This window comes from Pygocentrus nattereri, chromosome 23, assembly GCF_015220715.1.
Source record: "Pygocentrus nattereri isolate fPygNat1 chromosome 23, fPygNat1.pri, whole genome shotgun sequence".
Classification (NCBI taxonomy): domain Eukaryota; kingdom Metazoa; phylum Chordata; class Actinopteri; order Characiformes; family Serrasalmidae; genus Pygocentrus; species Pygocentrus nattereri.
This window is the reverse complement of record NC_051233.1, coordinates 34054203-34076702: the sequence shown is the minus strand read 5'-3', so window position 1 is coordinate 34076702 and position 22500 is coordinate 34054203. Positions and strand designations below refer to the sequence as shown.

The 22500-nt window shown below is 46.3% G+C and overlaps 1 protein-coding gene across 1 annotated transcript in view; it reads right to left on the bottom strand.

Moving 5' to 3' along the window:
• The window catches only part of arap1a (ArfGAP with RhoGAP domain, ankyrin repeat and PH domain 1a), a 32202-nt gene that overhangs the window by 7559 nt on the left and 2143 nt on the right, over positions 1-22500 (bottom strand). Inside the window, exons 2-17 of the mRNA XM_037533408.1 lie at positions 19243-19295; positions 19004-19089; positions 18716-18823; positions 16519-16588; positions 16209-16329; positions 14714-14901; positions 14201-14304; positions 13879-14078; positions 13466-13545; positions 12354-12536; positions 11969-12143; positions 6571-6672; positions 4599-4734; positions 4321-4423; positions 3045-3219; positions 2045-2254 (exon numbers count right to left, since the gene is read on the bottom strand). Coding sequence (XP_037389305.1) covers positions 2045-2254; positions 3045-3219; positions 4321-4423; positions 4599-4734; positions 6571-6672; positions 11969-12143; positions 12354-12536; positions 13466-13545; positions 13879-14078; positions 14201-14304; positions 14714-14901; positions 16209-16329; positions 16519-16588; positions 18716-18823; positions 19004-19089; positions 19243-19254 — 2053 coding nt within the window. The 5' untranslated portion in view covers positions 19255-19295. The remainder of the gene's footprint in view (positions 1-2044; positions 2255-3044; positions 3220-4320; positions 4424-4598; positions 4735-6570; positions 6673-11968; positions 12144-12353; positions 12537-13465; positions 13546-13878; positions 14079-14200; positions 14305-14713; positions 14902-16208; positions 16330-16518; positions 16589-18715; positions 18824-19003; positions 19090-19242; positions 19296-22500) is intronic.

The following is a 22500-nucleotide window of genomic DNA, read 5'->3' as shown; positions in this document are numbered from 1 at the left end:
GCCACAAAGATATGTTGTCCAGTAGGACCGCTGGGACAGGCTCCAGCATCCCCCGCGACCCTGAGGGAGAAGCGACTTAGAAAATGTGTGTGTGTGTATCTTCACTTTTATAGGTCTTCTCTCTTAGTGAAGCAGCAGTGTTTCTGTGTGTGTATGAGTGTGTGTGTGTGTGTGTGTGTGAGAGTGTGTGTATGAGTGTGTGTGTGTGTGTGTGTGTCTTCAGTTTTATAGGTCTTCTCTCTTAGTGAAGCAGCAGTGTTTCTGTGTGTGTGTGTGTGAGAGTGTGTGTATGAGTGTGTGTGTGTGTGTGTGTGTGTGTGTGTGTGTCTTCAGTTTTATAGGTCTTCTCTCTTAGTGAAGCAGCAGTGTTTCTGTGTGTGTGAGTGTGTGTGTGTGTGTGAGAGTGTGTGTATGAGTGTGTGTGTGTGTGTGTGTGTGTGTGTGTGTGTCTTCAGTTTTATAGGTCTTCTCTCTTAGTGAAGCAGCAGTGTTTCTGTGTGTGTGTGTTTCTTTGCTCTCTTTACTGTCACAGAGAACACCGCGTGAATCATATTGTGCAGTATTGATCAGTTTCTGATGGTCACTGTGAATGAAGGACACTGTGGACAGCCCTGATCAGATGAACAGGTATCAGTGTAATCACACTGATTTACACAGTAACACAATGACCTACTGAGAGGGTAAAACACTCAGGATGAGCTGGACCAACAAAAGTTGGGACACTGAAAAATGTAAATGAAAACAAAATGATATGCAAATCCTTTAAACCCTGCATTTATTTCAAAGTAGTACAAAGACCACATATCAAATGGAAACAGAGAAATTATATTGTGTAAAAAAAAAAATATCTGCCCATTTTAAATTTGATGCCAGCAACAAGTTCTAACAAAGGGGGCGGGGCCTGTTTACCACTGTGTTTCATCACCTCTTCTTTAACAGCACCCTGTCAGTGTTTGGGAACTGAGGAGACGCTGCTGTAGCTCTGAAAATGAAATGTTTTGTGTTCTTGTTTGATACAGGATTTCGGCTGCTCAACAGTTCGGGGGCTTTTTCCCTGAAGAAGACGTCGTCTGGACAGCAGCAGATAAAATAATGTTTATATCATTCAGCTTTAATGGAGCCTTCACAGATGAGCACGTCACCCAGGCCATGAGCACTAATGCCCCCTAAACCATCATGAACACTGGCTTTAGAACTGGGCACTGATAACAAGCTGAGGGGTCTTCAGCCCGGAGGACACAGTGTCCAGGATTTCCATAAAGAATTTCAAATGTTGATTCGTCGGACCGCCGGACACTTTTCCACTTCCCCTCAGTCCATTTTAAATGAGCTCCGGCCCAGAGAAGGTGGCAGCGTTTCTGGATCCTGTTTATATTTGGTTTCTTCTTTGCGTTTTAGAGTTTTAAGTAAACTTTTAACTTTATTTGTTGCTCTATTTGACGGTGCAGTCTTTCACAGAGTGGTGACCTCTCCTCATATTTACTTCTGAAACTCCGCCTCTCTGAGATTCTCTTTATACCCAATCATGTTACTGACCTGTTGTCAATCAACCACCATGTGCTTTTTCAGCATTATTCAACTTTACCAGCCTTTTGTTCCCCCATCCAGACTTTTTTGGAACGTATTGTTGGCATCAAATTCAAAATGGGCAAATATTTTTCAAAAATAATACAATTTCTCAGTTTCAGTATTTAATATGCTGTCTTTGTACTATTGCCAATTAAATGTATGTGCATTTTGTTTCTGTTTACATTTTGCACTGTGTCCTAATTATTTTGGAAATGTGGTGGTATTTTAAATGGAGACGTGTTACAGCACTTAGTTTTAAACATAGATAAACAAATCTGTTCATTAAAGCAGCCATTAATTTTCAGCCGACTTCCGTTATTAGTTTTGATGTTCTGGCCTCTGATCATTAACACATGTTTACTGTTCAGAGAATAAAACTTTGAACAAAGTTCAAATAAGCCGAGTAACTGAAAAACTAGATTACAGCTCACATTCTGTGTGTGTGTGTGTGTGTGTGTGTTTTTAGTGTGTGTACCGTGGCGGGTGATGTGGTCGATGCAGCGCTGGATGCTGATTGGTGTTCCTGACTCAGTGAGCTGTTGCTGTGACAGCGTCTCTGTCCCGGACCCCGCAGCCCGCTGGAGTGAGCTCAGCCAACCGGGGAAATGAGGCCTGTGGTCAGAACACACATGCACACACCCCCCCCTCCAGCCCAACATCACGCCCCCAGCACCATCACACACACCTGCACACACACACACAGGTACACAGGTGTGTGATGGACTGAGTAGGTCTGTGCTAGTTGGTGTGACTGTAGTGGGTGCTGAGCTCAGAGCTCCTCCTGCTGGTTGATGATGAATTAGAGCTGATGAGCATTACAGGTTATCCAGCCCAGGGTGCCATAAATAATGAGTAACTACCAGTTAAAAACAGAAATGCAACAAGTACAAACATTTCTCTAAAACTGACCACAGACACGGTCACACTGACCTCACCATCACATACTGAGAGTGCTGCTCACTGCAGCAGCACTGCACTGACACAGAAACACACAGAAAACCGTCTATAGTGGGAAAAAGAGGACCCAGATATCAGAGAGAGTGTGCAACAAAGAGAGTGTGTGTGTAACTTACTGAGTGTGTGTGTGTGTGTATATGTGTGTGTGTGTGCGTGTGTGTGTGTAACTTACTGAGTGTGTGTGTAAGTGTGTGTGTGTGTGTGTGTGTGTGTGTGTAACTTACTGAGTGTGTGTGTGTGTGTGTGTGTGTAACTTACTGAGTGTGTGTAAGTGTGTGTGTGTGTGTGTGTGTAACTTACTGAGTGTGTGTGTGTGTAAGTGTGTGTGTAACTTACTGAGTGTGTGTGTGTGTAAGTGTGTGTGTGTGTGCGTGTGTGTGTGTGTGTGTGTGTAACTTACTGAGTGTGTGTGTGTGTGTGTGTAACTTACTGAGTGTGTGTGTGTGTAAGTGTGTGTGTGTGTGCGTGTGTGTGTGTGTGTGTGTGTGTGTGTGTGTGTGTGTGTGTGTGTAACTTACTGAGTGTGTGTAGTTTGCGCAGGTCGATGTTCTGCACATTGTCCCGAAGAAGCACCTGCAGTTTATAGCCACTCAGGCAGAACCAGCCGACACCAGAGTTTCCTTCAGCACAGTGCAGGCGACCCAGCCGATCACAGAGTCCACAAACGCTGCTCAAAGCGGGAGGAAGTACAGCCTGCAAGACAGACAGACAGACAGACAGACAGACAGATATACACACAGACAGACAGAAATACACACAAACAGACAGACAGACAGACAGATATACACACAGACAGACAGAAATACACACAAACAGACAGACGGACAGATATACAGACAGACAGACAGACAGACAGACAGAAATACAGACAGACAGACAGACAGAGAGACAGACAGACAGACAGAAATACAGACAGACAGACAGATATACAGACAATCTGAGTTTAGAGGGTAATAATGGTACAGTCTGAGTTTAGAGGGTAATAATGGTACAGTCTGAGTTTAGAGGGTAATAATGGTACAGTCTGTGTTTAGAGGGTAATAATGGTACAGTCTGAGTTTAGAGGGTAATAATGGTACAGTCTGTGTTTAGAGGGTAATAATGGTACAGTCTGAGTTTAGAGGGTAATAATGGTACAGTCTGTGTTTAGAGGGTAATAACGGTACAGTCTGAGTTTAGGGGGTAATAATGGTACAGTCTGAGTTTAGAGGGTAATAATGGTACAGTCTGAGTTTAGGGGTAATAATGGTACAGTCTGAGTTTAGAGGGTAATAATGGTACAGTCTGTGTTTAGAGGGTAATAATGGTACAGTCTGTGTTTAGAGGGTAATAACGGTACAGTCTGAGTTTAGGGGGTAATAATGGTACAGTCTGAGTTTAGAGGGTAATAATGGTACAGTCTGAGTTTAGGGGTAATAATGGTACAGTCTGAGTTTAGAGGGTAATAATGGTACAGTCTGAGTTTAGGGGTAATAATGGTACAGTCTGTGTTTAGAGGGTAATAATGGTACAGTCTGAGTTTAGGGGGTAATAATGGTACAGTCTGTGTTTAGAGGGTAATAATGGTACAGTCTGAGTTTAGGGGGTAATAATGGTACAGTCTGAGTTTAGAGGGTAATAATGGTACAGTCTGAGTTTAGGGGGTAATAATGGTACAGTCTGAGTTTAGGGGGTAATAATGGTACAGTCTGTGTTTAGAGGGTAATAATGGTACAGTCTGAGTTTAGAGGGTAATAATGGTACAGTCTGAGTTTAGAGGGTAATAATGGTACATCTGTGTTTGATTCTGGTTACCATGGTAATAGCCCTGGTCCATTCCTTGATGGTGCTGATGTCATCAGATCCAAATAGATAAACCCGCCCCTCATCAGTGTAAAGTTGAAAGGTGTGTTCATATCTGCAATAAAATCAAGTCCATGACAAGTTTTTATTTTTCAAATTGATATTTCCGTGTACAGTGAGTTTATATTAAATCACCACTGCAGGTGGCGCAACTATAAAGATTATTTCAGCATTAATGCAGAGTTGTGTGTATTTGAAGGACCTAAAGAGAAACGGTCAGAGAGCATTACCCATGACTCCCTGGGCTGTTAAAGGACAGGCAGATGATGCCACTGGTCCTAATGCTGCCGCACCTGCTGGTCATTTGTTCAGTTTTATAGTAGCTGAACACACCTGTGCTGAGGGAGCACCAGCGCTGAGAGAAATCTACACAAAACAGATCAAAAATCCACTTTATAAAAGCCTTTAAATTAAATCCGTCCAATAACACACCCCCAATAATCACAGTCTGAGGGTCTCAATCTGGATTCATCACAGTCTGAGTGTCTAAATCTGGATTAATCACAGTCTAAGCGTCTAATCCTGGATTGATCACAATCTGAGTGTCTAATTATGAATTAATCACAATCTGAGTGTCTAAATCTGGATTAATCAGTCTGAGTGTCTAATCCTGGATCAATCACAGTCTGAATGTCTAATCATGGATTAATCACAGTCTGAGTGTCTAATCCTGGATTGATCACAATCTGAGTGTCTAGTCATGGATTAATCACAATCTGAGTGTCTAATCCTGGACTAATCACAATCTGAGTGTATAAATCTGGATTAATCACAGTCTGAGTGTATAAATTTGGATTAATCACAGTCTGAGTGTCTAATCCTGGAATAATCACAGTCCGAGTGTCTAATCCTGGATTAAGCACAGTCTGAGTGTATAATCCTGGATTCATCACAGTCTGAATGTCTAATCATGTGTTAATAACAATCTGAGTGTATAATCCTGGATTAATCACAGTCTGAGTTTCTAATCATGTGTTAATCACAATCTGAGTGCATAATCCTGGATTAATCACAATCTGAGTGTCTAAATCTGGATTAATCACAGTCCGAGTGTCTAATCCTGGATTAATCACAGTCTAAGTGTCTAATCCTGGATTAATTACAGTCCGAGTGTCTAATTATGAATTAATCACAATCTGAGTGTCTAAATCTGGATTAATCACAGTCTGAGTGTATAAATCTGGATTAATCACTGTCCGAGTGTATAATCCTGGATTAATTACAGTCTGAGTGTCTAATCCTGGATTAATCACAGTCTGAGTGTCTAATCCTGGATTAATCACAATCTGAGTGTATAATCCTGGATTAATCACAGTCTGAGTGTCTAATCCTGGATTAATCACAATCTGAGTGTCTAAATCTGGATTAATCACAGTCCGAGTGTCTAAATCTGGATTAATCACAGTCTGAGTGTCTAATCCTGGATTAATCACAATCTGAGTGTATAAATCTGGATTAATCACTGTCTGAGTGTATAATCCTGGATTAATTACAGTCTGAGTGTCTAATCCTGGATTAATCACAGTCTGAGTGTATAATCCTGGATTAATCACAATCTGAGTGTATAATCCTGGATTAATCACAGTGTGAGTGTCTAATCCTGGATTAATCACAATCTGAGTGTCTAAATCTGGATTAATCACAGTCTGAGTGTCTAATCCTGAATTAATCACAGTCTGAATGTCTAGTCCTGGATTAATCACAGTCTGAGTGTATAATCCTGGATTAATCACAGTCTGAGTGTCTAATCCTGGATTAATCACAGTCTGAGTGTCTAATCATGGATTAATCACAATCTGAATGTCTAAATCTGGATTAATCACAGTCCGAGTGTCTAAATCTGGATTAATCACAGTCTGAGTGTCTAATCCTGGATTAATCACAATCTGAGTGTATAATCCTGGATAAATCACAGTGTGAGTGTCTAATCCTGGATTAATCACAATATGAGTGTCTAAATCTGGATTAATCACAGTCTGAGTGTCTAATCCTGGATTAATCACAGTCTGAGTGTCTAATCCTGGATTAATCACAGTCTGAGTGTCTAATCCTGGATTAATCACAGTCTGAGTGTCTAATCCTGGATTAATCACAGTCTGAGTGTCACTCAGTGAGGAACTATGTTGGAGATTAATGCACTGAATGTAACAGAACTCTGTTCTAATACATTCTAAAGCAAGTGATATCACTGGCTCCACCCACCTGCCCTGGCTTTGTGCTCTGTGATAGGCCGATTAGAGGAAGCCACCTTGAACAGATATCCACTTTGAGAACGTGCAGATGTGACCTCTGACACCACAACATCTGCAAAAAACCACAGGAAGGCTGCTTTATAAGATTCTCAGGCTAAAGTGAACTTCTACGATTAATTACGTTTTTTCTGCTACAGCGCCACCCTGAGGCAGAGCAGAGCTGCAGCTTTAGTTAGTTAAGACCACCAGAGACAGAAGCTGATTGTGGGGGGAGCAGATAAACAACCAGCTTCACGGAGTTTGGATTTAAGCAACTGTTTTCATAACAGCAGAACGTCATAATGCGTTTCTTTGCAGGGACTCCCAGAACTTTGATTTTGAGACATTCAGGGGGTCCAAGTGGTTAACTAGTGAATCTGGACCCCCCAGGACCCCCTGCATTTCATACCTTGGTTGTAGGTCAGATTGATATGCATTGTATTAGTGGAACTAGCAGTAACAAGCGACTGCGAGACTTTATACATCTCATGTTTTTCCTCCAACTCAACTCTTGTAAACTGTGATAAACAGCAGGGGGCGACTCTGATAAACAGCAGGGGGCGCTCTGATAAACAGCAGGGGGCGACTCTGATAAACAGCAGGGGGTGACTCTGATAAACAGCAGGGGGCGCTCTGATAAACAGCAGGGGGCGACTCTGATAAACAGCAGGGGGTGACTCTGATAAACAGCAGGGGGAGCTCTGATAAACAGCAGGGGGCGACTCTGATAAACAGCAGGGGGCGCTCTGATAAACAGCAGGGGGCGCTCTGATAAACAGCAGGGGGCGACTCTGATAAACAGCAGGGGGGCTCTGATAAACAGCAGGGGGAGACTCTGATAAACAGCAGGGGACGATCTGATAAACAGCAGGGGGCGCTCTGATAAACAGCAGGGGGAGACTGATAAACAGCAGGGGGACACTCTGATAAACAGCAGGGGGAGACTCTGATAAACAGCAGGGGGACACTCTGATAAACAGCAGGGGGAGCTATGATAAACAGCAGGGGGAGCTCTGATAAACAGCAGGGGGCGACTCTGATAAACAGCAGGGGGAGACTCTGATAAACAGCAGGGGGACACTCTGATAAACAGCAGGGGGAGCTATGATAAACAGCAGGGGGAGCTCTGATAAACAGCAGGGGGAGCTCTGATAAACAGCAGGGGGCAACTCTGATAAACAGCAGGGGCGACTCTGATAAACAGCAGGGGGCGGCTCTGATAAACAGCAGGGGGCGACTCTGATAAACAGCAGGGGGCGACTCTGATAAACAGCAGGGGGAGACTCTGATAAACAGCAGGGGGAGCTCTGATAAACAGCAGGGGGAGACTCTGATAAACAGCAGGGGGCGCTCTGATAAACAGCAGGGGGCGCTCTGATAAACAGCAGGGGGCAACTCTGATAAACAGCAGGGGGCGACTCTGATAAACAGCAGGGGGAGACTCTGATAAACAGCAGGGGGAGACTCTGATAAACAGCAGGGGGCGGCTCTGATAAACAGCAGGGGGAGCTCTGATAAACAGCAGGGGGCGCTTTGATAAACAGCAGGGGGCGACTCTGATAAACAGCAGGGGCGACTCTGATAAACAGCAGGGGGCGACTCTGATAAACAGCAGGGGGAGCTCTGATAAACAGCAGGGGGCGCTCTGATAAACAGCAGGAGGAGCTCTGATAAAAAGCAGGGGGCGACTCTGATAAACAGCAGGGGGAGCTCTGATAAACAGCAGGGGGCGACTCTGATAAACAGCAGGGGGAGCTCTGATATACAGCAGGGGGAGCTCTGATAAACAGCAGGGGGCGCTTTGATAAACAGCAGGGGGCGACTCTGATAAACAGCAGGGGCGACTCTGATAAACAGCAGGGGGCGACTCTGATAAACAGCAGGGGGAGCTCTGATAAACAGCAGGGGGCGCTCTGATAAACAGCAGGAGGAGCTCTGATAAAAAGCAGGGGGCGACTCTGATAAACAGCAGGGGGCGACTCTGATAAACAGCAGGGGCGACTCTGATAAACAGCAGGGGGAGCTCTGATATACAGCAGGGGGAGCTCTGATAAACAGCAGGGGGAGCTCTGATAAACAGCAGGGGGCGACTCTGATAAACAGCAGGGGGAGCTCTGATAAACAGCAGGGGGTGAGTCTGATAAACAGCAGGGGGAGCTCTGATAAACAGCAGGGGGAGCTCTGATAAACAGCAGGGGGCGACTCTGATAAACAGCAGGGGGAGCTCTGATAAACAGCAGGGGGCGACTCTGATAAACAGCAGGGGGAGCTCTGATAAACAGAAGGGGGTGAGTCTGATAAACAGCAGGGGGCGCTCTGATAAACAGCAGGGGCGACTCTGATAAACAGCAGGGGGCGCTGTTGCATTTATGTCTCCTCTGTGCGTTCACGTCTCCTCTGTGCGTTCACGTCTCCGCTGTGCGTTCACGTCTCCGCTGTGAGTTCACGTCTCCGCTGTGCGTTCACGTCTCCGCTGTGAGTTCACGTCTCCTCTGTGCGTTCACGTCTCCTCTGTGCGTTCACGTCTCCGCTGTGCGTTCACGTCTCCGCTGTGAGTTCACGTCTCCTCTGTGCGTTCACGTCTCCTCTGTGCGTTCACGTCTCCGCTGTGAGTTCACGTCTCCTCTGTGCGTTCACGTCTCCTCTGTGAGTTCACGTCTCCGCTGTGCGTTTTACGTCTCCGCTGTGAGTTCACGTCTCCTCTGTGAGTTCACGTCTCCGCTGTGAGTTCACGTCTCCTCTGTGCGTTCACGTCTCCGCTGTGAGTTCACGTCTCCTCTGTGCGTTCACGTCTCCTCTGTGCGTTCACGTCTCCGCTGTGCGTTCACGTCTCCGCTGTGAGTTCACGTCTCCTCTGTGCGTTCACGTCTCCTCTGTGCGTTCACGTCTCCTCTGTGAGTTCACGTCTCCGCTGTGCGTTCACGTCCCCGCTGTGCGTTCACGTCCCCTCTGTGCGTTCACGTCTCCTCTGTGAGTTCACGTCTCCTCTGTGCGTTCACGTCTCCGCTGTGAGTTCACGTCTCCTCTGTGAGTTCACGTCTCCTCTGTGCGTTCACGTCTCTGCTGTGCGTTCACGTCTCCTCTGTGCGTTCACGTCTCCTCTGTGAGTTCACGTCTCCGCTGTGCGTTCACGTCTCCGCTGTGCGTTCACGTCTCCTCTGTGAGTTCACGTCTCCGCTGTGCGTTCACGTCTCCGCTGTGCGTTCACGTCTCCTCTGTGCGTTCACGTCTCCGCTGTGAGTTCACGTCTCCTCTGTGCGTTCACGTCTCCTCTGTGCGTTCACGTCTCCTCTGTGAGTTCACGTCTCCTCTGTGAGTTCACGTCTCCGCTGTGAGTTCACGTCTCCGCTGTGCGTTCACGTCCCCTCTGTGCGTTCACGTCTCCTCTGTGAGTTCACGTCTCCTCTGTGCGTTCACGTCTCCGCTGTGAGTTCACGTCTCCTCTGTGAGTTCACGTCTCCTCTGTGCGTTCACGTCTCTGCTGTGCGTTCACGTCTCCTCTGTGCGTTCACGTCTCCTCTGTGAGTTCACGTCTCCGCTGTGCGTTCACGTCTCCTCTGTGCGTTCACGTCTCCGCTGTGCGTTCACGTCTCCTCTGTGAGTTCACGTCTCCGCTGTGCGTTCACGTCTCCGCTGTGCGTTCACGTCTCCTCTGTGCGTTCACGTCTCCGCTGTGAGTTCACGTCTCCTCTGTGAGTTCACGTCTCCTCTGTGAGTTCACGTCTCCTCTGTGCGTTCACGTCTCCGCTGTGAGTTCACGTCTCCTCTGTGAGTTCACGTCTCCGCTGTGCGTTCACGTCTCCGCTGTGCGTTCACGTCTCCTCTGTGCGTTCACGTCTCTGCTGTGCGTTCACGTCTCCTCTGTGCGTTCACGTCTCCTCTGTGAGTTCACGTCTCCGCTGTGCGTTCACGTCTCCTCTGTGCGTTCACGTCTCCGCTGTGCGTTCACGTCTCCTCTGTGAGTTCACGTCTCCGCTGTGCGTTCACGTCTCCTCTGTGAGTTCACGTCTCCTCTGTGCGTTCACGTCTCCTCTGTGCGTTCACGTCTCCACTGTGCGTTCACGTCTCCTCTGTGCGTTCACGTCTCCTCTGTGCGTTCACGTCTCCACTGTGCGTTCACGTCTCCTCTGTGCGTTCACGTCTCCACTGTGCGTTCACGTCTCCACTGTGCGTTCACGTCTCTTCTGTGCGTTCACGTCTCCTCTGTGCGTTCACGTCTCCTCTGTGCGTTCACGTCTCCACTGTGCGTTCACGTCTCTTCTGTGAGTTCACGTCTCCGCTGTGCGTTCACGTCTCCTCTGTGCGTTCACGTCTCCTCTGTGCGTTCACGTCTCCACTGTGCGTTCACGTCTCTTCTGTGAGTTCACGTCTCCGCTGTGCGTTCACGTCTCCTCTGTGAGTTCACGTCTCCTCTGTGAGTTCACGTCTCCGCTGTGCGTTCACGTCTCCTCTGTGCGTTCACGTCTCCACTGTGCGTTCACGTCTCCACTGTGCGTTCACGTCTCCTCTGTGCGTTCACGTCTCCTCTGTGCGTTCACGTCTCCACTGTGCGTTCACGTCTCCTCTGTGAGTTCACGTCTCCTCTGTGCGTTCACGTCTCCTCTGTGCGTTCACGTCTCCACTGTGCGTTCACGTCTCCACTGTGCGTTCACGTCTCCTCTGTGCGTTCACGTCTCCTCTGTGCGTTCACGTCTCCTCTGTGCGTTCACGTCTCCACTGTGCGTTCACGTCTCCACTGTGCGTTCACGTCTCTTCTGTGAGTTCACGTCTCCGCTGTGCGTTCACGTCTCCTCTGTGCGTTCACGTCTCCTCTGTGCGTTCACGTCTCCACTGTGCGTTCACGTCTCCACTGTGCGTTCACGTCTCTTCTGTGAGTTCACGTCTCCGCTGTGCGTTCACGTCTCCTCTGTGCGTTCACGTCTCCTCTGTGCGTTCACGTCTCCACTGTGCGTTCACGTCTCCTCTGTGCGTTCACGTCTCCACTGTGCGTTCACGTCTCCACTGTGCGTTCACGTCTCCACTGTGCGTTCACGTCTCCTCTGTGCGTTCACGTCTCTTCTGTGAGTTCACGTCTCCGCTGTGCGTTCACGTCTCCTCTGTGCGTTCACGTCTCCTCTGTGCGTTTACGTCTCCTCTGTGCGTTTACGTCTCCGCTGTGCGTTTATGGTCGGTTTCAGGGAAACAGACAGAGTTAACTCTCAACTTCACTTGAATAGTTTAAGATTTCCTAACGGGAGAAAAGAGGCTGTGAGATCATTAGCCTGTTAGTATTAGCTAGAGGGAATGACTTTCCAGGCTGACAGCAGATGATCATCACGCCTCTCTGGATTAGAGCAACCGCTACCCTGTAAATGGAAACGTGTGCGTACCTGATCTCAGGTGATGTTGCAGTAGCTCCACCTGCTCTGTCTGTCTGCTGTGTTTTGCCAACGCAAGCGGAGAAGGGAACTGTGGGATACCGGAGGAGCAGTTAACATCTGCACCCGAAAACAGCAGCGAGAGAGACTCCATCAGGTCATCGCTCTGTACTGCAGCACACAGCGCCTGAGAGAGAGACAGAGACAGAGGGACAGACAGAAAAACAGAGAGACACACAGAGAGAGAGACAGACAGAGAGAGCGAGAGAGACAGAGAGAGAGAGAGACAGAGAGAGAGAGAGAGAGAGAAAGAGAGACAGACAGACAGAGAGAGACGTTAGTAACTGTTTTAGAGAGATGAAATCAGAGAGTGGGTGTCCTGCTTGCTGTGTTGTACGTTGTTGAGCGCCTCCTGCTGGCCGGTGAGGTGGTGCTGTTTCCGGTACGTTCCGTGCAGGTATTTGTAGGTGATGAATTTTAGGCGCTTGGAGCTGCTGGAGTTCACACTCAGACCCTCAGCGTCCGGCACATTCGCTGCCCAGAACTCATTCACTTTACTGTTACCTAGCAACAGGAACACCTGTCAACGAGAAGTGATATCATCAATAAGCAAAGGCAAAAGGTGAAAATGAGCCGAGTTCTGGTTGACTGACTTGTATTGTTCCTCCTTCAAAAAGCAGAGTGGGCTGGACATCTCATTATAAGTTCTGCCTGAATGGGTGGGGCTAAACTGCTGTAGCTGAATAGGTGGGGCTAAACTGCTGTAGCTAAATAGGTGGAACTAAACTGCTGTAGCTGAATAGGTGGGACTAAACTGCTGTAGCTGAATAGGTGGAGCTAAACTGCTTTAGCTGAATAGGTGGGGCTAAACTGCTGTAGCTGAATGGGTGGGGCTAAACTCCTGTAGCTGAATGGGTGGAGCTAAACTCCTGTAGCTGAATAGGTGGAGCTAAACTGCTGTAGCTGAATAGGTGGAGCTAAACTGCTGTAGCTGAATAGGTGGGGCTAAACTGCTGTAGCTGAATGGGTGGAGCTAAACTGCTGTAGCTGAATGGGTGGGGCTAAACTGCTGTAGCTGAATGGGTGGAGCTAAAATGCTGTAGCTGAATGGGTGGAGCTAAACTGCTGTAGTTGAATGGGTGGAGCTAAAATGCTGTAGCTGAATGGGTGGAGCTAAAATGCTGTAGCTGAATGGGTGGAGCTAAAATGCTGTAGCTGAATAGGTGGAGCTAAACTGCTGTAGCTGAATGGGTGGAGCTAAAATGCTGTAGCTGAATAGGTGGAGCTAAACTGCTGTAGCTGAATGGGTGGAGCTAAAATGCTGTAGCTGAATAGGTGGAGCTAAACTGCTGTAGCTGAATGGGTGGGGCTACACTGCTGTAGCTGAATGGGTGCGGCTAAACTGCTGTAGCTGAATGGGTGGGGCTAAACTGCTGTAGCTGAATGGGTGGGGCTACACTGCTGTAGATCTCTGGTTACAGATCCAGCATCAGACGCAATAAACATCACCTTTAACAGCTCCTCCGTCCACAGCTGACCATTCAGACTGACCACCTTAGACACTGACGGCCCCAAACACCTGTGAGCATCTAACACACACACACACACACACACACACACACACACACACACACACACACACACAGTGAGAACCCTGATTTACAGAGAGGTGTAATCCATTTTAAACCTGACGATTTTAGAGAGATGAATAATGGCTCTTTAAAGTAAAATGAATCTGTGCTAACTTTGGGTTACACATGTCAATCAATCACACAGTTAATGACTCTGCTCATTAGAATATTAGGCCACGCCCACAAGATTCTCAGAAAGATCAAAATAGCCATTTTCAAGTTATTGCTGTTAGATCATGATTTACCAACAGCAGAAAGTGTGTGTGCGCGTGTGTGTGTGCGTGTGTGTACCTGCGCATTGCTCACACAGCAGCACACACAGGTTGATTGAAGCCCACCCCGTCCCCTCGGTGCTGCAGTCTGCACACACTCGGTTTGACTCCACACTCCACACCCTGTCACAGACTCTGACAGTCGGCACTGTGCAGCTCACACACTGCGACAAACACACACACCACCTCCGCCTCTCAGCCTCACCCTCCACCAAGAAACTGCGCACACACACACACACAGAATGAGAGAGTATTACAAGTAAACAGAAGAATACCACAGCCCCCCGACTCCCCACTGCAGCCACTGAACTATCGCTTTAACAGGGAAAGCGCAGCTCTACCTGAAGGTCCTGTAGGGGGTGATGATGCTGAATGATCTGCTTGACTCCTTCAAACTCGCCTTTCGCAGATCAATATCGGTGATTCCCACACCAGACAGATACTCCTACACACACACACACACACACACACACACCCCACATCACATCAACACACATCAACATTTAAACACACATACACATAATCACGCACACACACACACCCCACATCACATCAACACACATCAACATTTAAACACACATACACATAATCACACACACACACACCCCACATCACATCAACACACATCAACATTTAAACACACATACACATAAACACACACACACACACACACACACACACACACACACACACACACACACACCCCACATCACAACACACATCAACATTTAAACACACATACACATAATCATACACGTACACACACACGCACACACACGCACACGCACACACACACACACACACACACACACACACACACACACACACACACACACACACACACACACACACACCTGCCGGTTTTTGAACAGGTAAACTCTGTGGTCCTTGATGACGGTGTAGACTTTAATGCGTGGTGACATCATGTCCAGAAAACCCTCATTACTGACCACAGACCTTTTTGAAAATACACTCCGACCACCGTTCTGCTGCCGACTATCCAGGACCTTCTGTACACACACCACCCAATCAGCTCGCTGCTCTACAAAACACACACACACACACACACACAATGGATTAGTGTTGAGTTCATTGTGTTGGGAATTAGTATGTAGGAATGAATGTTTAAGGATAGTATGCAGATAGCAATGTGTAGTGTTTAGTGTGCAGGGATTAGTATGTCGGCTTCATAGTGTGTAGTGTTTAGTGTGCAGGGATTAGTATGTTGGCTTCATAGTGTGTAGTGTTTAGTGTGCAGGGATTAGTATGTCGGCTTCATAGTGTGTAGTGTTTAGTGTGCAGGGATTAGTATGTCGGCTTCATAGTGTGTAGAGTTATGTGTGCAAGGATTAGTATTTCGGCTTCATAGTGTGTAGTGTTTAGTGTGCAGGGATTAGTATTTCGGCTTCATAGTGTGTAGAGTTATGTGTGCAGGGATTAGTATGTCGGCCTCATAGTGTGTAGTGTTTAGTGTGCAGGGATTAGTATGTCGGCCTCATAGTGTGTAGTGTTTAGTGTGCAGGGATTAGTATGTCGGCCTCATAGTGTGTAGTGTTTAGTGTGCAGGGATTAGTATGTCGGCTTCATAGTGTGTAGTGTTTAGTGTGCAGGGATTAGTATTTCGGCTTCATAGTGTGTAGTGTTTAGTGTGCAGGGATTAGTATTTCGGCTTCATAGTGTGTAGAGTTATGTGTGCAGGGATTAGTATGTCAGCTTCATAGTGTGTAGAGTTATGTGTGCAGGGATTAGTATGTCGGCTTCATAGTGTTTAGAGTTATGTGTGCAGGGATTAGTATTTCGGCTTCATAGTGTGTAGTGTTTAGTGTGCAGGGATTAGTATGTCGGCTTCATAGTGTGTAGAGTTATGTGTGCAGGGATTAGTATGTCGGCTTCATAGTGTGTAGAGTTATGTGTGCAGGGATTAGTATGTCGGCTTCGTAGTGTGTAGAGTTATGTGTGCAGGGATTAGTATGTCGGCTTCATAGTGTGTAGTGTTTAATATTTAGAGTTTAGTGTATAGGGTTGGGTGTGCAGTGTTAGTGTGTAGGGATTAGCATGCATGGATGAGAATGAAGGGATTATTGTTTCTAGATTCATGTGGTGGGATTATTATATAGGCATTACTGTATGGGTTTATTGTGCAGAGATTAATGTGTGGGATATAGTGTGTAGTGAAAAGTGTGTGAGTTTCGCATGTAGTGATTAGTGTGTGGGATTAGTGTGTAGGATTTAATGTGCAGCGATTAATGTGTGGGTTTTTGTGTGTAGGGATTAGTGTGTAGGGGTTAATGTGTGGGTTTAGTGAGTAGGGATCAGTGTTTGGGGGTGAGTGGTAGGGATTAGACTCACCATTGGTTTCTGCTCTGAATAGAAACGTTCGGCTCTGAGTGATGAGCTCAAACCGTTGATCACCTACAGACTGAACAGTGTTTATACACCAAACAGACACCATCCGCTTAGAATAAACCTCCTACAGAGAGGGAGAGAGAGACAGACAGACAGACAGAGAGAAAGAGAGACAGAGAGAGAGAGAGAGAGAAAGAGAGAGACAGAGAGAGACAGAGAGATTAACACACTCAGTATCTCATTGATCAGGAACTGATAACTGACTCTGATCTGAACTGATTGATGGAAATATAAACTGATTTCTTGTTCAAACCTTATTGTTTTGAAAATATCTCAGATACTCAGAATCCAGTTGAACCCAGCGCTTCTGAAACCTCCTCCCCCTGAAAATGCACACACACACACACACACACACATACACACACACACACACACACACGTTATGCACCACTGCACTGATCCAAGAGATTACTGTCTATTCGAGATTACTGAAGACCTCCACTCAATGTGAGTGATGATTAGCTTTACTCTGAGCACCATGACAATTGGTGGGGATGACTTAATAAATTAATAAGACTTCATAAATTCTGGGAGTTAAAAAACACATTTACTTTATTTTATTTAATAAAAGCATCATGAGTCATCTTTTAAATGCAAACACACTCAGACACACACACACACACACACGCACACACACACAAACACACACACACACACACACACACACACACACACACACACACACACACACACACACACACACACACACACACTCAGAAACACACATACTCAGACAGGCACACACTCAGAAACACACTCAGGCTTTCAAGTCAAGGGACAAAGCAAGCCTCAGGATAGCTAGAGCCAAGCTATCCGGGGCCATCAGAGAGGCTAAGTGTGGCTTCTCAAAGACAATCCACACTGCTGACACACAGTGCCTGTGGCAGGGCATCCAAGCCATCACCAACTATAAGTCTCCTCCACCTGCTTGTGACAGTGATGCCTCCCTTCCAGATGCGCTTAATAACTTCTATGCTCAGTTTGAGGCACAGAACGGCACGATGGTGAGGAAAACCACACCTTGTCCAAGTGAACAGGTACTGTGTCTGTCCACTGCTGATGTGTGGAGAACTTTACACAGAGTCAACCCACGAAAAGCACCAGGATCCAACAGCGTACCAGGCAGAGCGCTCAGAGAATGCGCCGGACAGCTGGCTGATGTTCTCACGGACATATTCAACATCTCTCTGAGCACTGCAGTCGTTCCAGCGTCCACCTTCATCACATCATCCCTGAGCTGAAGAAGTCTCCAGTGTCCTGCCTCAATGACTACCGTCCTGTTGCACTCACTCCCATCATCATGAAGTGCTTCGAGAGGCTTGTCATGAGGCACATTAAAGACCAGCTTCCTCCTTCACTGGACCCAATGGAATAAACTGCTGTTTACTCTGCTGACTCACGACTGCACTGCAAAATACAGCTCAAACTACATCATCAAGTTTGCTGATGACACAACGACTGTGGTGGGTCTGATCAGCAAGAACGACGAGTCAGCATACAGAGAGGAGGTGCAGCGGCTAAAGGACTGGTGTGGAAACGATAACCTGTCTCTGAATATGGGCAAAGCTAAGGAGATTGTTGTTGACTTATGGAGAGTGCGAGGTGACCACCCCCCACTGAGCATCACTAGCTCTGCTGTGGAAATCATTAGGAGCACCAAGTTCCTCGGTGTCCACATCACAGAGAACCTCACTTGGTCCCTCAACACCAAGTCCATAGCCAACAGAGCCCAGCAGCACCTCTACTTCCTGCGGAGACTGAAGAAGGCTCATTTCCCCCCTCCCATCCTCACCATGTTCTACAGGGAGACTGTGGAGAGCATCCTGAGCAGCTGCGTCATCTCCTGGTTTGGGAATTGCATCGCCTCCGACTGCAAGACCCTACAGCGTACAGTGAGGACAGCTGGGAAGATCATCGGGGTCTCTCTCCCCTCTGTCACAGACATGTACGCCACGCGTTGTATCCGGAAAGACACCAGCACTGTGGACGACCCCGTCCATCCTTCACACAGACTTTACTCACTGCTGCCATCCGGCAGAAGTTACCGGAGCATCCGTGCCACCACTGCCAGACTCTGCAACGCCTTTATTCCTCAAGCAGTCAGGTTCTTAAACTCACAAGGGCTGAGCTAACCCCCCCACCACACATACACACACACACACACACACACACACACACACTATACGAACACACACACACACACACACACACTATACGAACACACACACTATACAAACACACACACACACACACACACACTATACGAACACACACAGACACACACAGACACACACTATACGAACACACACACACAGACACACACACAGACACACACAGACACACACACACACACTATACGAACACACACACACACACACACACACACACACACTATACGAACACACACACACACACACACACTATACAAACACACACACACACACACTTACCCTTTGGGGGGAGTTTTATCGAGCCAGCCTGATTTAATAACTGGATGAGTGATCAGCTCCTCTGGATGGTCAGGAAATTTTAGACATGGCAGATCAATACTCTCCTCACTAACACACACACACACACACACACACATTAAAACATTCAGTTACATTTTGTAGCTACAGATCTGTAACATATGAAACCTTGGAACTGCCAACTGGATTCATACAGGTGGGAATGTTTCGGAGTCACATTCAAATCCAGCTCGGGCTTGACTTTTGATTAAAGAGCTGGAACACTCTCACCGTTCTCTCATAAGGAAGTGTTGAGTCTGCTCTTCTTCCACTGAGAGGCTGCGGAAAGTCTTCAGGTTGGCTCTGCCCACTTCCTCCTGTTGGACAAAGAGCATCTCTCAGTAGTGTGTTTGCTTTAAAGTACACACACATATATATATAGAAACACACACACACACACACACACACACACACACACACACACACACACACACACACACACACACACACACACACACTTTGAAGTTTACCTTTCTGGCCATCAGCTAAGGTGTGTCAGTGGTAACCTCTTCTGAAGAAGACCCTACAGTACATTAAAGTCTCACACACACACACACACAGACACACACACACACACACACAGAGGCACACACTAATGAGCTGAAAAAACAGATGCACTGCAGTACGTAATAAAACCTGATTTACCACTTGATCTGTTTCTCATTCCAGTAACACAGACACACATAACAACAGGAGCCTGTTTATCTGAAGGAAGTGAGAAGGGAAATTTTAATTTCAGTGTTCCCTATAAAAGAAAGTAAATTATGCTCAGGTGAGTACTTTCAGTAATGCTACGCTACATCATACATACTGCTCTACAATATACCACACCACACTACACTGCACTGGTCTACACTACACTATTCTACACTACACTACACTGCACTATTCTACACTACACTATTCTACACTACACTGCACTATTCTACACTACACTGCACTGCACTGGTCTACACTACACTAGTCTACACTACACTACACTATTCTACACTACACTGCACTATTCTACACTACACTGCACTGCACTGGTCTACACTACACTAGTCTACACTACACTGCACTATTCTACACTACACTGCACTGTTCTACACTACACTACACTGCACTATTCTACACTACACTGCACTATTCTACACTGCACTATTCTACACTACACTACACTGCACTATTCTACACTACACTGCACTATTTTACACTACACTACACTGCACTATTCTACACTACACTGCACTATTCTACACTACACTGCACTATTCTACACTACACTGCACTGCACTGGTCTACACTACACTAGTCTACACTACACTGCACTATTCTACACTACACTGCACTGTTCTACACTACACTACACTGCACTGCACTATTCTACACTACACTACAATATTCTACACTACACTACACTGCACTGGTCTACACTGCACTGCACTATTCTACACTACACTACACTATTCTACACTACACTACACTGCACTGGTCTACACTACACTGCACTATTCTACACTACACTGCACTGTTCTACACTACACTACACTGCACTATTCTACACCACACTACACTGCACTGGTCTACACTACACTATTCTACAGTACACTACACTACACTGCACTATTCTACACTACACTGCACTATTCTACACTACCCTCACTGCACTATTCTACACTACACTACACTGCACTATTCTACACTACACTGCACTATTCTACACTACACTGCACTGCACTGGTCTACACTACACTATTCTACACTACACTGCACTGCACTGGTCTACACTACACTATTCTACACTACACTGCACTATTCTACACTACACTGCACTGTTCTACACTACACTATTCTACACTACACTGCACTATTCTACACTACACTACACTATTCTACACTACACTGCACTATTCTACACTACACTGCACTGCACTATTCTACACTACACTGCACTATTCTACACTACACTGCACTATTCTACACTACCCTCACTGCACTATTCTACACTACCCTCACTGCACTATTCTACACTACACTGCACTATTCTACACTACACTGCACTATTCTACACTACCCTCACTGCACTATTCTACACTACACTGCACTATTCTACACTACACTGCACTATTCTACACTACACTACACTGCACTATTCTATACTACACTACACTGCACTATTCTACACTACACTACACTGCACTATTCTACACTACACTGCACTATTCTATACTACACTACACTGCACTATTCTACACTACACTACACTGCACTATTCTACACTACACTGCACTATTCTATACTACACTACACTGCACTATTCTACACTGCACTGCACTATTCTACACTACACTGCACTATTCTACACTACACTACACTGCACTATTCTACACTACACTGCACTATTCTACACTACACTACACTATTCTACACTACATTGCACTATTCTACACTACACTACACTGCACTATTCTACACTACACTGCACTGCACTATTCTACACTACACTGCACTATTCTACACTACACTACACTGCACTATTCTACACTACACTGCACTATTCTACACTACACTACACTGCACTGCACTATTCTACACTACCCTCACTGCACTATTCTACACTACACTACACTGCACTGTTCTACACTACACTGCACTATTCTACACTACACTACACTGCACTGCACTATTCTACACTACCCTCACTGCACTATTCTACACTACACTACACTGCACTGTTCTACACTACACTGCACTATTCTACACTACACTACACTGCACTGCACTATTCTACACTACCCTCACTGCACTATTCTACACTACACTACACTGCACTGTTCTACACTGCACTGCACTATTCTACACTACACTGCACTATTCTACACTACACTACACTGCACTATTCTACACTACACTGCACTATTCTACACTACACTACACTGCACTGCACTATTCTACACTACCCTCACTGCACTATTCTACACTACACTACACTGCACTATTCTACACTACACTACACTGCACTGTTCTACACTGCACTGCACTATTCTACACTACACTGCACTATTCTACACTACACTACACTGCACTATTCTACACTACACTACACTGCACTATTCTACACTACACTGCACTATTCTACACTACACTACAATGCACTATTCTACACTACACTGCACTATTCTACACTACACTACACTGCACTATTCTACACTACACTACACTGCACTATTCTACACTACACTGCACTATTCTACACTACACTACACTGCACTGCACTATTCTACACTACACTACACTGCACTGTTCTACACTACACTGCACTATTCTACACTACACTACACTGCACTGCACTATTCTACACTACACTGCACTATTCTACACTACACTGCACTATTCTACACTACACTACTCTACTACTAACAGCCAGTCACGCTTATTAAATTCCTGGAGCCCAGACGAGCAACAGAGCTGACAGCCTTTAAACTCTCATTTTCCCACTGAGAGCGAAGCACCTCATGGAATTTTTTCATCTGTTTCAGAAATTATTGTCTGTTATAGTCTTGCTGTCGCAGGTTTAGCTCAGTTAGACTCTTTCGATAGAAGCCAATCAGATGAAAGATTCTGTGTGATGCTCTGTTTAAAATTCTGGCTGATCCTGTAGTTGGTGTTTTATCATTTTGGTCCATGTGCCCATTTTAACTGTGAGCACTGACCACTCTGAGGCCCACAGGCCTGCATGGAAGCTT